The sequence below is a fragment of the Cibotium barometz genome, chromosome 49, assembly GCF_041138505.1.
Source record: "Cibotium barometz isolate CiBa-2024 chromosome 49, ASM4113850v1, whole genome shotgun sequence".
NCBI classification, from domain to species: Eukaryota; Viridiplantae; Streptophyta; class Polypodiopsida; order Cyatheales; family Cibotiaceae; genus Cibotium; species Cibotium barometz.
Window position 1 is genome coordinate 1,005,756 of NC_141094.1, and position 14,749 is coordinate 1,020,504.

Sequence of the window (14,749 nt, forward strand, 5' to 3'; positions counted from 1 at the left end):
CCCCTCTAAGTCCTTTGCATTGAGGCATGCTTTATGAACTTGTGAGCCATGCTTTTAGCCTTTGAGACATGATGTCTGATCTTTGCTTGTGTTGGAGTATGAGATTTCAAGGTTTTGTATACAACTCCACCATCACTTCAAAGGGGAGTTTGTTGGTATTTGACAGTTAGGAGTCTAGTCAAGTGTCCTTAGTTGTGTGAACACAATACATGTGCTCACCCTCTTATTTAGGGTCAAAATATAAGGCCTTCCACCCCTATTCAAAGTCTCTTTAACCAATCCATGTGCAAGGCATGCTTGCAATTGAGTGGCGATGTCAAGATCTTCTTCTTGCAAAGATTCTATTTTCTTCCTTGCATACCATTTGTTCGTACATTCCACGCTATACAATACGAAGGTGGAGTTACCCCTTTGTCTTTGCATGATAGCACCTCCTTGAGCATCTTCTTGTCTTGTTCTTGTGTACATAACCTTGGTGCGTTGGGATCCATGTTCGTCATGTAGTTTGTTATATCATACAATGATTGGTGAACTAGTAATCTCTATGCCGTGAAGCCCTTTGATTGTGCTCTCTTGGTGTACAAATCCTTAACTTTCATAAATTGCCCAAAGAAGAACATTCATCGGCTACTTACAAAACTTGCAAAGTGATATTTCATCCATGAGATGGAATGAGCACATGCACTCGTATGTCAAAGAATCCTCTTCATAATTATTTTTCCATAAGACATAAAATTATTATGGAATCCTCTTCATAATTATTTTTCCATAAGACATAAAATTATTATGGAATCTAACTTCATCTTTGGCAAATCAGCAAGGTTAGTCTCTTTGGCAGCAACACGCCTACATGATTAGGGCTCAATATAAAAAACATTTATAAGCATGTGTGATGATATAAACAGTGTGTGTAGGAGTATTTTTAATAATATCACATATTTGTGGAGTCAAGTAGTCCTGAATAACCACTACAAAACAAGAAATGTAAGTAATTCATTGTATTGTATGTACAAGAAGTTATCCCAATCATGGGACTTTAGACTTCTGTGAAAAGGTTTTCAAATTAAGCTCCATATCCAGTTGGTGTCCACACTTGTTTGATTCGTTGCAAGATTGAAGTGTGCTTCTATTTAAAAAAGGACCCATAGAGTTTTTCGAAAAGTGACCCGAGTTTGATCCTTGTTGCATCGGACTTTTCTTCTTCTTGAATATAGTCCCTATTTGCTTGCATGTCCTTCTCCACAAGGAGTCTCTAGACTTGGATTCTTCTTGAATATCAGCCCTTCTTGCTTGTATGTCCTTCTCCACAAGGAGCCTCTAACATTTTTTAAAATATAAATAGGATCCAACAATGCACAATCTTCAACTTTGTCCAATACTCTAGTTTATAAAAGATAGACATTTTGGGCTTCATTTTATCTTGGATTCTCTTGTCTATGTTCCTTAAATACGTTCCATGCTAAATCCCAATCTAAGCAGAGTCATCCTAGGAGGTGGTACTCTATGTGGTGCCATCAAACTTATGTGCCACAATTGTCCCAAAATGGGTGGTCCATAGGTAAAAATCTCATATAAAACATGTATACACACTTGTTCAATCTCTTACTCCATTTAGAATGTCCAGTTCCTCTCCACAGGTACGACATCCACTATGGCCCTTTGTAGCAAGACTTGACATTTTAGTTTTCCTAAGTAAGAATCTCAATGCAAAAGAGATGATGGTGCAAATAATTTGCGTACCTAAACATAGTGAAAGGCCAAGATAGTTTCAAATGGTCCTTGTGAGTATGCCATGTAGATTGAAGTTTTGGGTCTAGTTCTATCATACATATTGAAACCCAGCCCGAAACCCTTGGAGCTCCTTGATAAGCTAGTGCTAAGTAAACATTGATGTTCTTTACTTGGCAATTTCCTAACACATCAAGACAACTAATAATAATTTGTTAGTTAACCATGCACTCTTATACATTATGCAAAATAGAACAAAAGAGGTCCATTAAAGTTTCATACTAGGAATCAATAGGCTAAGAACCTAAGAATCAAATGCTCATTTTTTATGGACATAAAAGGTGCAATACCATAGTTAACTAACGTAGCGGGCCATCAACCATTTAGATGATTGCATGGAGAATGGGTTGATCCCATCAAATGCTAATCCAAGTCTTAGATTACGAGGTACCTGTTTAAAGATCTACCACTCTCTTTCAGTGTGATGGAGTACTTCACAATCAATAGCAAAATTACATTGGTGCTTCCACTCTTTGTATGCCAATCCATGTGTTAGTAGGCAAGCAATTGACATTCGAACATAAACTTGAGATAAGGTATAAGAGGGAAATACGATAGGATCTTTCTCGATACTTTACCACTTATAGACTCCTCTTTAATCGTGGTTTATTGCACATTATACAATGCACGTGCTTTTCTTAAACTCACCTCTATACAACACACAATCATCACAACACATGCATGCTACTGTTGTAATTCATCCCTAAATTAGATAATGTGGACTTTACCTTTGATCTTAACTTTGATAATGTATTGTTGTCTTGACAATAGTGGAACTTCCAAAAAGACACTTAATTTTCATGGTCTTGTTGACAGGAATTTGTAAAAAGACACCCCATTTTTGTTGTGTCTAGCAATAGCCTTGTTGAAAGGAAAACCCCAATTTTCATGTTTAGGACGAATAGAGGAATCTTTAGTTGTCAGCCCACCAGAGGCTCATGCTGGTGTGATCAAACAGTGTTTCTGGCAAGACCTTCGAAGAGATCCCTCTCAAAATAAAGTGGGTGTGCGGGGGATCCGTAAGATAATTGAGCATTCTCAATTGGTTTTTCAACCCTGCTGTGCTGGTATGCAGTTTCAGCAGACAAACGCAAGGGCTTTACTTAGCATTCTCAATTGGTTTTTCAACCCTGCTGTGCTGGTATTCAGTTTCAGTAGACAAACGCAAGGGCTTTATTTATCACTCGCACAACCCATCCTGGGTCAAAATCACAGGTGACAAGGAAATCTAAGCATTTTGGGGTATCAACCATGGCCAACTCTACAATCCTGCCCCAACAATGTTAGGGCTTACACACAAGCCAATAAGTAGGCTGGTTACAGAACCACCCCCCCTGTCAGCAGGGGGTGGATCTTGGCCGCCCGTGAGTGATGGATGCCCAATCTTGTCGGACTGTCCCACAGGCGGGGAGCAAACCAGCCTTAGATCAAGAATACAACTGGATGCTATTAAAGTTCAACAGTTGCAAGAGAACAATGATTGGGACATGCTGATCACCGACGATGTGCAGAAGAAGCTTGATCTCCCTTCAATGGAGGATTTTATGCACATTCTACATAGTTTTAAGAAAAAGAAGACTCTGTGGAGCACCAAGAATGTGCATACGCGCATCTGCGACTGTGGGTTGGAAGCTCATGTGGATCTTGGCAATCACCTCCTCTTGACGTTTGTAGAATGTGAAAGTATGCTTGATGCGCAACGGGTTTTCAACAAGTTGCCTTGTCGAAATGTGAATTCTTGGACTTCTCTCATACAGGGGTATACTGAATCTGGAGAATTAGAGCACGCATTTATCTTGTACCATGAAATGCAAGAGGAGTGTGTCAATCCCAGTATGCATACATTTTTGGCCCTTTTGAAAGCTTGTGCCAAGCTCAAAAGCATAGCCAGAGGCCGAGAAATGCACTTCGAGATTGCCAAGGAGGGTTTAGAGAGAGAACTTTTCGTTGGCAGTGTTTTAGTGGACATGTATGCCAAGTGTAACTCACTTGCTGAAGCACAAGGGGTGTTTGATGAGCTACCTGAGCGAAATGTAGTCTCTTGGACTGCGTTAATGGCTGGGTATGCTGAATGTGGGCGTGGTGAGCAGGTGCTGAACTGTCTGGAACAGATGCAATGTGAGGGGGTGTATCCCAATGCGGTCACTCTCATATGCAGTTTGAAAGCGTGCACCAGCATTAGATTCATAGATAGGGGTCTGGAAATACATACTAGGATTTGGAAAGAGGGATTGGAAAGAGATCTTATTGTTGGCAACAGCTTGGTAGATATGTATGCAAAACGTGGCTTTCTAAAAGAAGCACGTGTTGTGTTTGAGCAGCTGCCAGCTCGAAATGTGGTCTTGTGGACAACACTAATTGCAGGGTATGCTGAACAGGGGTTTGGAGAGGAGGCACTGAAGTGTCTGGAACAGATGAAACTGGATGGTGTACGTCCAGATTCTGTCACGTTTGTTTGTGGCTTGAAAGCTTGCAGCAGCATAGGAGCTATCAACAGGGGTAGAGAAATACATGTAGAAATTATCAGAGGGGAACTCGAACGAGATCTTTATGTTGGCAATACTGTGGTGGATATGTATGCCAAATGTGGTCTGATTGCAGAAGCAAGGGAAGTCTTTGAGGAGTTGCAAAACCGCAATTTAGTCTCGTGGAATGCCATGATGGGAGGGTATGCAGATCATGGGGGTGGGGAGGAAGCACTGAATTGTTTTGAGCTAATGCAAGGGGAGGGGATGTCTCCGGACGTAGTGTCCTGGACGGCTGTGATCTTGGGCTATGCTGAGCAAGGAGAAAGTGAGGAAGCCCTCAAACTTTTTGCAAAGATGCTAGACCAAGGAATTCTACCAAACAACATCACCTTTGTGAGCATCTTGAAAGCATGTGGCAACACAGCAGCCCTAGAAGCTGGTAGAGTGGTACATGCTCAAATTTTCCAAGCTGGTAGACTTGAGGAGGCTTCTGAAGTGATTTTGGCCACAGCCCTTGTCGACATGTATGGTAAATGTGGGAGCATGGTTGATGCCCAGCAGATATTTGATGCAATGCCTGCAAGGGATCACGTAGCTTGGAATGCATTGATTACTGGATATGCATGCCAAGGTGAGATAGAACTTGTTATTTGCTTAGTAGAGAGAATGAAGATGGAAGTCATACCGCTGGACGAAACTGCAATTCTAAGTATACTCACAGTATGCAGCCATGCAGGTCTTATCGAAAAGGGCTGGAAGTACCTCGAAGCCATGAGCGAAGAGAATGGCATTACCCCTACTGTTAGGCAACTCAATTGCATGGTTGATCTCCTTTGCCGTGCAGGCCTCCTCAACGAGGCTGTGGAGATGGTTGAGAAGGTGCCTGCTCAATCAGATCTCGTGACATGGAGTACCATTTTGAGTGCTTGCCAGAAGTGGGGAGATTTAGAGCTTGGTAGACAAGCCTTTGAGCATGTGGTGAGATTGGATGATGGGCATGATGCAGCGTATATCTTGATATCCAACATATATGCAGATGCTCACAGGTTACCAACCTATGTTGAACATGCCTAATTTCTTCAATTGGATTTCTAAATTTTTTGTATATGTAGCATGTAAGGACTAGTATCAAAACAATAAAGAGGGCTTCTGTAGTTTTTCTCTTGTTTCTAACTTTGTGTTTAAATTAGACCAGATGCATTAAGACCAAAGGTATCAAGAAGCAGAGGCTTGCATACCTATATCAACCATGGTGGCATATATACCTCAGGCAAGGCAGGGAGAAACATGCTATTGTTTTAAGAAAAGGCCTCCTATCTGAGGTTTGCCAGTGGAAACAGTTTGTGTGGGTTATTGTAACTATTTGGCCCTCCTAGTACTCTTTTCACATGGTGGAACCCTTGCTCGGACACTAGACAGGTGGAAGAAGGCATGGGGACAGGGACCATAAGGTTTGCTCAAGAAAAAGCATCAGTCTTGGTCAAAAAAGCAGAGAAAAGCAAAAAGTCAAACTGGGTTTGACTGGGAGCCAAGAGCACCATTGGCAAGAGGAGATCGAGCCAAACCAACAAGCTAAAAGCCTGCTTTTTCAAAAAGCAAGTCTAGGGCCAAAAAGCAAGACCCTGAAGCTAGAAAAGCAAAGCACACAAGAACTTTGGGAAAAGCAGGTAATATTTGAGTAATAATTTATTATTAAAAGCTAAAAGCCTGCTTTTTCAAAAAGCAAGTCTAGGGCCAAAAAGCAAGACCCTGAAGCTAGAAAAGCAAAGCACACAAGAACTTTGGGAAAAGCAGGTAATATTTGAGTAATAATTTATTATTAAAAGCTAAAAGAGGAAAAGCAAAGTAAAGAAAAGCAAAAGCCTTGCTAGCTTTTGGCAAAAAGCAGGGCTTTCCATAGGTATATAAGAAGCACGAGTTTCTCTTCTTATGATCGTGGAAGTGTGCGAGAAGATCATCATCATTGACGCTTGGCAACCTTCATAAAAGCTTGGAGTTCATCACCACCGTCGTCAACAACATTATTGAATGTGGAGTTCATCTACGCCGACTGGTTAATCTTTCCTTCACCAAGTTGCTGTGTTGTGGAGTCACTATTTCAGAAGGATCTAGAGCCACCAGGTTTGTTTCTTGTGGAGGAGACAGGGAGGTTATTTCTAGGTCTCAGATGTAGCCTCTTCGGGACAGATAAAGGAAAGGAGTCTACATCAACTGGCAAGATGGACTTAAAGCCGGGAGAGTCAAGTTTGATGCTTTTCATGGGATACACAAAAAGCATTATCTTTTGTTAGGCAGTTCGATGCCGCCTTTGGAGGAGAGAAATTCTTTGAAAAGTCTAAGCTCCGTATGGTTCGCATGCATTTGAAGGACGCCGCCTTGAATTGGTGGCTAAAGGTGGTACAAGAAGGAACCAAGCCAAAGACATGGACTGATTTCAAGACTATGTTCAACAAGAAGTTTCTATCCGCAAACTTTAAAGCAGATGTGCAAAAAGAATGGGATGAGGTAAAGTAGAAAGTCGATGAGAATGTGGCAACTTGTATATGGCTGGTCCGAAAACTTTGGAGGAAGCCCAAGACAAAGCTTTGCAAGCTGAGGCTTTGTACATGCTTTGGATGGACGGCAAGCGACCGGCAATCGGGGACCATCTCAAAAGAAGTTGTTTAAAGACCGATTCCCATCTAGAGCCGAGACTCAAGAGAAGAAGGATATGAGTGGGGACAAACCTCCAAAATTGTCCCTCGAGCAACATGAAGATACACCAAAGAAGGGTAGTGTTTTCAATGTGAAAAGAAGGGACATTTAGCTGCAAATTGTCCTGAGACAAGGCAAAGCAAGAATCGGAAGATCATAAGATTGACATCCTGCCAGGAACTTTGTCAAGAGGAGATTGCATCGGAGCAGTCTTGTTCTATGAGGGTCATGTTGCAGCCTACGAAAGTCTTAGATGAGGATTTCAAGGACTGTATGGGAACAGATTGCAGAATGGAAAATTTGGTGACCTTTTATGTCATCAAGGAAGAAACTCTTATGAAGTAAATCTGTTTATGTGTAACAAAGGACTTGAGGCCAAAAGTGACTACAACTCAAGCCTTGCAGAGCTACTTTTATTGGCCTTGTATGAGAAAGAACATTGAGTTATATGTTTGTGAATGTTTGGTTTGTCAGATGGTTAAGTTTGATTGACAAAAGCTAACAGGATTATTGCACCCATTGAATGTTTTATGGGAGAGTATTGCTATGGATTTTATCTTTGGATTGCCAAAGTTAGGGAATGATGGTATATGGACCTTTTCAGGATACTAAGAAGATCAACCATGCATGTTATTAGTTGAACCTTTCAGATCATTGGAGGATACTTAATGCCTTCCATGTTAGTTTATTGAAACCATACACAGGATTATCCTAGAGGAGTATGTATTGGAGGATCCACCACAGGTGGAAGAGCCATAACAGATTATTTTAAAAATATTCACTATTGGATGTGAAATGGATACCAGAAAAGTACTTCAAGGACTATCCAGGTATACTTCGAGCTTATCATCATCATCACCATCATCATCATCATCATCAGCATTAACATCATTGTCATCACCATTAAGGGGTCTGGATGACCTGTCGGTAACCAGCAATACTTAGTCGGCAGCCAGTAGGAAGTCAAGACAACATGTAGCTAGGCATTAGCATGGACAGCAAGACTGGGCATCAAAGGGAGTAAGCGCATCAAAGGGATTTATTCCTAGAGCTGGTCGACAACACCTATTGCTGGTCGACCAACAACCTTTGCAAGTATACAAGCCAATAGCCATCATTTATAGGAATCAAGTTAGTCATTCATCATTCTTAGAAGTCTAGAAGTCAGCAAACATTATGTAAAGGCCAGAGGTCAACCCCTCTGGGGCTGGCCAAGGGCCTCAATCATGTGATACATTCAGCCACCTTTTTGTACCATATAATACAAAAAAACCCTGACACCAATCTCTCTCTTCTTCTCTCTCGTGTGTCTTAATTACGTTTAAATCAGCATCTTGTTCTTAATTAAGCTTAGGACTGTGAATCAATAAAGCAAGGCTTCTGTGCATGCAACATTTAAGAACCAATATCTGGAGATGCAAATTTCACTAAATGCTTCGAAGACTTAAAGCCCCCTTTTTTGTGCGCAAGTTAAAGGATTGATACACTTGTTGCTGTATTGCACATGTGCAAATGATGTTTTTGAAGAACACATTCAATCGCTCATGCGTCATACCTAATTTGGCATTCATGGGATGTCGTGCACATGCACTTGTTCTATTTGTGTTCTGGGAGAGGCAGAAATTGCTATTTGCATGGCTTCTCAGAACTTTTACAATAGTGTTACATGAATCTGGGAATCTCTCCTGTGTGCAAAATTGTAGATTGAGAGTTTCATACGCACGAATGTTTGATAGAATTGTGTGGAAGCTGTGGTCCTGCAAGGATGATGCTATGTCCTAAGGAGACTGCAACAAATAACTTGCTGCTTCCAGTAAAGGTATTTGCGGATATAGAGACAGACAAAGTTGATGATGCGGGAGCGAAAAAGAAGAGAAAGGATCTTGTGATTCATGAGATGCAGTGCATGGAATTTATATCCTTGTTTCAGAAACGCCTCCCCAGTTTCATCAAGCATAACTTCATCTTCAGATGGCAAGCTTAACATTTTAAAGACCGTGTTTCTAAATTTCCAGTTGATGTGGTGCTTTCGGTAGTTGAATTATTCTTTTAAAGAGCAGAACAAACTTCAGTCTATGCAGAGGTTGCAATCAAGTGACTGTCTTGGTGCATATATCATATCTTCGACTGCCTTCAGGTGATGTTTGCATTTCTAAATCTCCAATGATATAGAAATATGTCACATGCACTCTACACTCAGTGCATGGTGACAAGATGGCTCATTATCAGAAGTGCAACATTTGTACAGTTTTAGAACCCAATAGGATGATAATTGTCGTACGCTGTGACCCCATTGTACATCCTCAGTCCAGGATAAGTCAGGCACGAGCTACGTAGGTCATTCCTCAGCCTTAGCGGGTCAGTCAGTCAGTCAAGTCCCTTAACCCACTTGGAGAGAATCATTCATGCATGTAGAGTCAGTAGAAGCCTTAGGGTTTGCATCAGAAAGCACTCTGCATCTTGCATAATATGCATGCATATGCTTGTGCATCATTTAGAACATCCCAGAAGCCTTAGGGAATTTACTAGGATTTATCTGGTATTTTTCCCATATTTAATAGTATTTATTTAGCATTATTTGCATTATTGGACATTTATAAATATAAACTTTATTAAATGACCAACCTCCGGTTAGTATAAATAGGCTTGCATAGGGCTTAGTTTCTCATTCAGTCTTCATTGTGCTAAGAGCTCTCGTCCTCAGCCTTAGGAGTATCCTTGCCTTCAGCCCTAGACTAATCCAGCCCTTGGAGCTCATAAGCTTGCTTCTCCAGCCCCTTGAGAACCCCTTGCTTCAGTCAGCCCTAGGCGCCTGCCATCAGCATCACTTCAGTCCCTAATTCAGCCTACAGCCCCACCTCAGATCAACGCCACAGCCCCACCTCAGATCAACGCCAGAATTCAGCAGCAGTCCATCAGCGTTTCTGTCCAGCCGTACAGCAGCACATCAGCGTTTCTGTCCAGCCGTATAGCAGCAGCCTGCGTTTTTTGTCAGCATCAGCATACATGCGTTTCAGTCCAGCAGCATCCCTGTAGGTCTGCGTTTCTGTCCACAGCAGTTTCCAGCCCTGAATCAACAGTTTGCATCAGTATCCAACCTTCTGTTTATCATCCATACATGCAGCAGTCATCTGGTGAAGGTAACACAGCATTCATAAGTGTTTTCAGCATTCTAACATAGCGTAGAGTAGTCCACCTTCTTCTTTCTCAGCCTCAGGTGTGCAGCCCTTCCTCATGCCCTTGGGAAGAGTGCATAGGCTCGAGATTAGGTCATCGAGGTGTTTCTACAGCCGTGTACAGATCAGCCAATCTCCGATCCTCCGAGATCTTGCGTTTGGCTTATCTACAGTCCACAGTCATTCTCTCTAAAGAAATAAAGCAAATACTATCTCGTTATCGGGATAGGGGGCCCTTCAGTGGTGGGTAATTCGGGACTCAATGTGGTGTACAGTTCTCATATCTCTCTCTCATCTCTCTTTAAAGTTTGAAGTACTAAAGTGGATTGCTAAACTCACGAAACTCAGGATACAGAAGACGGTGTGAGCATTTGTGTGACAGGATCTTCCAATACAAAGACTTCCGCTGCATATCACATTGGTATTAGATTCAGATTGTCCACACACACACCGTATCCTAGCGTGGGGGCATCCTTGGATGGTTAGATTGCGTTCCGGCACGACCACCGACTTCAGCATCATGTCTACAGGAGAGAGTACTCATCAGCCGGAAGACGTCTCCCCCGTAGGAGACCTCGTTCTTCCGCCTACAGCAGACACCATAGCTCTTCTTAGAGCTCAGAACTAGCTGCTCATGGAGCGTCTCCAACTCTTGGAGGCAGTAGCAGCACATCCTTCTACACCTCCAACTACATCTCCCTCTTCTTTCAGATGGAACAATCAAGGAGAGAGGACGAGGCCCAAAGGAAAAGAGAAAAAGAAGAAAGACGAGACTATGAGGAAGCCCAACGCAGGATCGACGAAGACCGGCGTCAGGCTGAACTCGCCGCTCAGGAACACCAACGTGAGCTTGATCGAGAACGTATGTTACTCGAACACCAACGGGAAAAGGAGGCCATACACTTGAGGTATCAGCAGCTCTCCTCAGTCTCCCCAGTCATAGGTGTCACCAGCCAGCAGCCCGCAGAGCAGCATCAACCACCATCATTCGCAGTCAACCAAACTTCAGTAAGTATGATGGTAAGTGTGATCATTCATCAGTTAATCAATTTGTTCATCAGTTTAATGCTCATTTTCCATTAGCTAGGATCACAGACCCACAAGACAAAGTCCACTTAGATCCATCTCACTGGTGAGGCAGTCACTTGGTGGCAGCATTGGCCTAGTATTCATACAGACCAGGCCACAGGTGTCACAGCCTTTGACTGGGACATCTTTGTCCATGACCTGAAGACCAGATTTCTCCCGCCCCAGTACATGAGATTTCTCTCGCCCCAGTACATGACCGGTCTGAAAGACGAGTTCTATGGACTCAGACAGAACGGATCCCCAGTGCTTCAGTTTTTCGGTAAGGTTATTACTTTAGCACAACAGTTAGGGTTATCTGAGCAGGCCAAGATGGAGCAACTCATCCGTGGATTGGACTCTAACATTCGGTTCACAGTTCGTAACTTTGAACCAAGTACATATGACCGGGCTCTGACTCTCGCGCAGAATGAAGAAATGAAGCTTAACGGGAGTAAGCCCAAGCAGGCATCTCAGTCCAGTACCAAATCCCAGCAGCAGCAATCAGCTGCACAGACATGGAAAGGTAACGCATCTTCTAAAGATGCTAAGAAGGACAGCAGTAATAGCTCTAGTTCAGGGGGTAAGAAGGATAAAGAACCTAAGAAAACCCCTGATGAAAAGGCTAAAGCAGGCATTACTGGAGGTTATCTTCCTCCAGAGGAGCAAAGGAAGTGTTGGGGTAAAGGCATTATGCCCACCCTTATAGTGTGTACAAGCCCATAAGTTATAGTACATAGTACACTTAGTACTTTTAATGTACTAAGTGCACTATGTGTACTAGTGCAATATACATGTGTGATAGGGGAGTCACACACTCATATCATGAGTTGACTTATCCCCACAACTCTCTCTCTCTCTCCCTTCTTCTCTGTGTATGTCTCCCACATGAAAACCTAACCCTAATTCTCTCTCCCATTCAACTGGTATCAGGGCACTGTGTATGGTCTTGAGACAGCATGGTCTGGCGCAGACAAGTAGCTTGCAGGTGTGTGTCCAAGCAAGCATGGCTGAAGGCCGATAGCCTGTGCGTGTGAGCATTGGTATGCGCAGCGCTGGACTTTAGCGTGAGCAAAGCACAAGGCAGATGTGCGTATGCAGGGAGAGCCGATAGCCTGGAGTAGAAGCGCAAGGAGTCAATGTTAGCAGGTCGACTAGGTGTTGACGGGCAGAGCTGCATCGCTTTATCTACAGCAGCGCAGCAGCAGCGTAGAGGAGGCCTGCGCGAAGTGGTAAAGGAGGTGGAGCCCGTCGCCTGTCAGTTTGACTCCACGCCTGTCAATTTGACCACGCATCACCCGTTGCCTATCATTCGCCTGGCCTGCGTGCTTTCCAGTGTAGATAGACTGATTGGGTGCTGGTCGCCCTGTCCATTCTGCCCAACTGGTCGCCTTGCCCAGTCCATGCAGCCCAGCTAAGGCTGCCCAGGCTGCCTAGCGCAGGTAGCCAACAGCCAGGCAGCTGAGCGGGTTGCCCAGCCAACCAGGCGGGCGCAGCCAGGTGCCTACAGCAGCAGCGCCCGCAGCAGCAGAAGCAACACCAAGCGCAGCCAGCGCTTGCAAAGCAGCAGCAACCAGGCGTATCCGTACAACTGCAGCAGCGCATCAGCATCAGCATCAGCATCAGCATCAGCATCAGACGTGCTCCCCCTCTCCTGCAACAACAAAATTCAGTCTGCAAATCTCAGAGAAATTCAAAAATTAAGAGGTATTTGCTTCAATTCTTTGGGAATTTCTTATAAATTCAATCAATTGAGCAGGTACAGGTGCCAAAATTGCTCAAATTTTGAGCAAAATTGGCAAAATTGGGTGACACTGGTCACAATCAGGATCAATTTGCAGGAAATTGGATGTCAAAATTTGGGACTTTTGATGTAATTGTGCAATTAAGCATTCATACATGCTATATGATGTGAGAAATCGCACATTCGGGCAAAATTGCAGGAAATTGATGTGCAAATCAAAGGGCTTTTGTGCCGATTGGGTTGATTTGCATGCAGGCACTCGCATTTGATGCTTTGGGCAATGTGTGGATGCCTGTCAAGCACTCAATGTGCCTGTAAATCAAGGGGCTTTCATGTATTAGATGTATATGTGGCCAGGGGGAAGCATTGTGAAGACTCTGGACGCCTTCATGTGTGTTAATGTACCATGTATGATCAGAAATTGATCTTAAATCAAGGGGCTTTTCAAGATTTTATGCTTGTTGAGCTTGGCAAAGCAGCAGGCAAGACTTTTATGCCTTGAATCCTCAGAAATCAGCTTGCAGTCAAGGGGCTTTTGCCCAATTTCTGTTCGGGACTGTAAAAGTCTGATTTTCACTCATTTGGACAGCCAGGAGAGCATTTATTGTTGCTGTACTTGCTGGTACAGATTTGGTACAACTTTGTGCAAGTTTTGGCATGGCTGTACACTGATTTGAGTGAGGAAAAGTTACATTTTCAGCTACTGTACTTGCCGGTACAGGTTTGGTACATCATTGGTGAGCACTTAGTACTGCTGTACAGTACTTTGGAAGGGGAACAGAGCACATTTAAGGTGCTGTCCTAAGTCTGCAGAGCAACCAGATTTTGGTGATTTCATCACATACAGTGGGAGTAGAGTTGCATTTGTGCTTCCGCAGTGGGAGATAAACTTTGGGAGAACAACTGTGAGCACTTTGTGTGCTTTTGGTGCAGTGTTTGCACATCTTGCAAGGAGTTAGGCATTGACTGTGACAGGTTGCATATTGCTATGGCAACCACAGGTGAGAGCTCTTCATTGCTTCACATCAAGAAGCTTGAAGGCTCACATAATTATGATATTTGGCAAACCCAGTGCTATAATGTGTTGCTCCAGAAGAAGCAGCACAAGCCTATCAAAGAAAGGGGTGTAATGCCCGCTTCTCTTACTGCTAAAGAGTGGGAAGATATGGATGAGCTGGCAAGATCTACTATCATGTTGTCTGTGTCAGACTCTTTACTTTTCAGCATTCGTGAAGAGAAGACAGCTTGGGGAATGTGGCAAAGATTGCAGGACTTGTATGCCCAGCAAAGTGCCTCAAGCAAAGTGTATTGGTTGAAGAAACTCATAGGTCTTCAGATGAAGGAAGGGGCGTCTATGACAGCCTATCTAAATGAGTTTAATGGTATTGTCAGCCAGGTCATTAATCAAAAGTTGGCAATGGACGATGAGTTCAAAGCCACTTTTCTCTTATGCACTTTGCCAGAGAGTTGGGACACATTCAGGACAGCCACTAGCCATTCGAATGCTATGCTGTCATATGCAGATGTTGAGAGTGCTCTTCTTCAAGAAGAGATGAACAGGAAGAACAATTCTGTTGGAAAGTCCAATGCAATGAATGCACGTGGGAGATCCCAGCAAAGGGGTAAAAGCCAAGAACGGGGAAGGAGTAAGTCCCGCTCCAAAAAGTATTTGGAATGCCATTATTGTGGCAAGAAGGGACATATCAAAAAGCAATGCTACAAATTGAAAAATGATCAAAAGGAAAAGGGAAAAGGCAAAGACAAAGACAAAGATGAAGCCAAAGATGTAAAGCCAAAGGGCAAAAGTGGAGTCA

General features: G+C 43.3%; 1 protein-coding gene across 1 annotated transcript; it reads left to right on the top strand.

The window, feature by feature from the left end:
* The first annotated feature begins 2,532 nt into the window (after positions 1-2,532).
* On the top strand, positions 2,533-5,961 carry LOC147610177 (pentatricopeptide repeat-containing protein At2g02750-like). Its single transcript, XM_086786240.1, has 2 exons — positions 2,533-4,887; positions 4,993-5,961. The coding sequence occupies exons 1-2, from the start codon at positions 3,069-3,071 to the stop codon at positions 5,328-5,330; spliced, it is 2,157 nt and encodes a 718-aa protein (XP_086642366.1). The 5' UTR covers positions 2,533-3,068; the 3' UTR covers positions 5,331-5,961.
* The last annotated feature ends 8,788 nt before the right edge of the window (positions 5,962-14,749 follow it).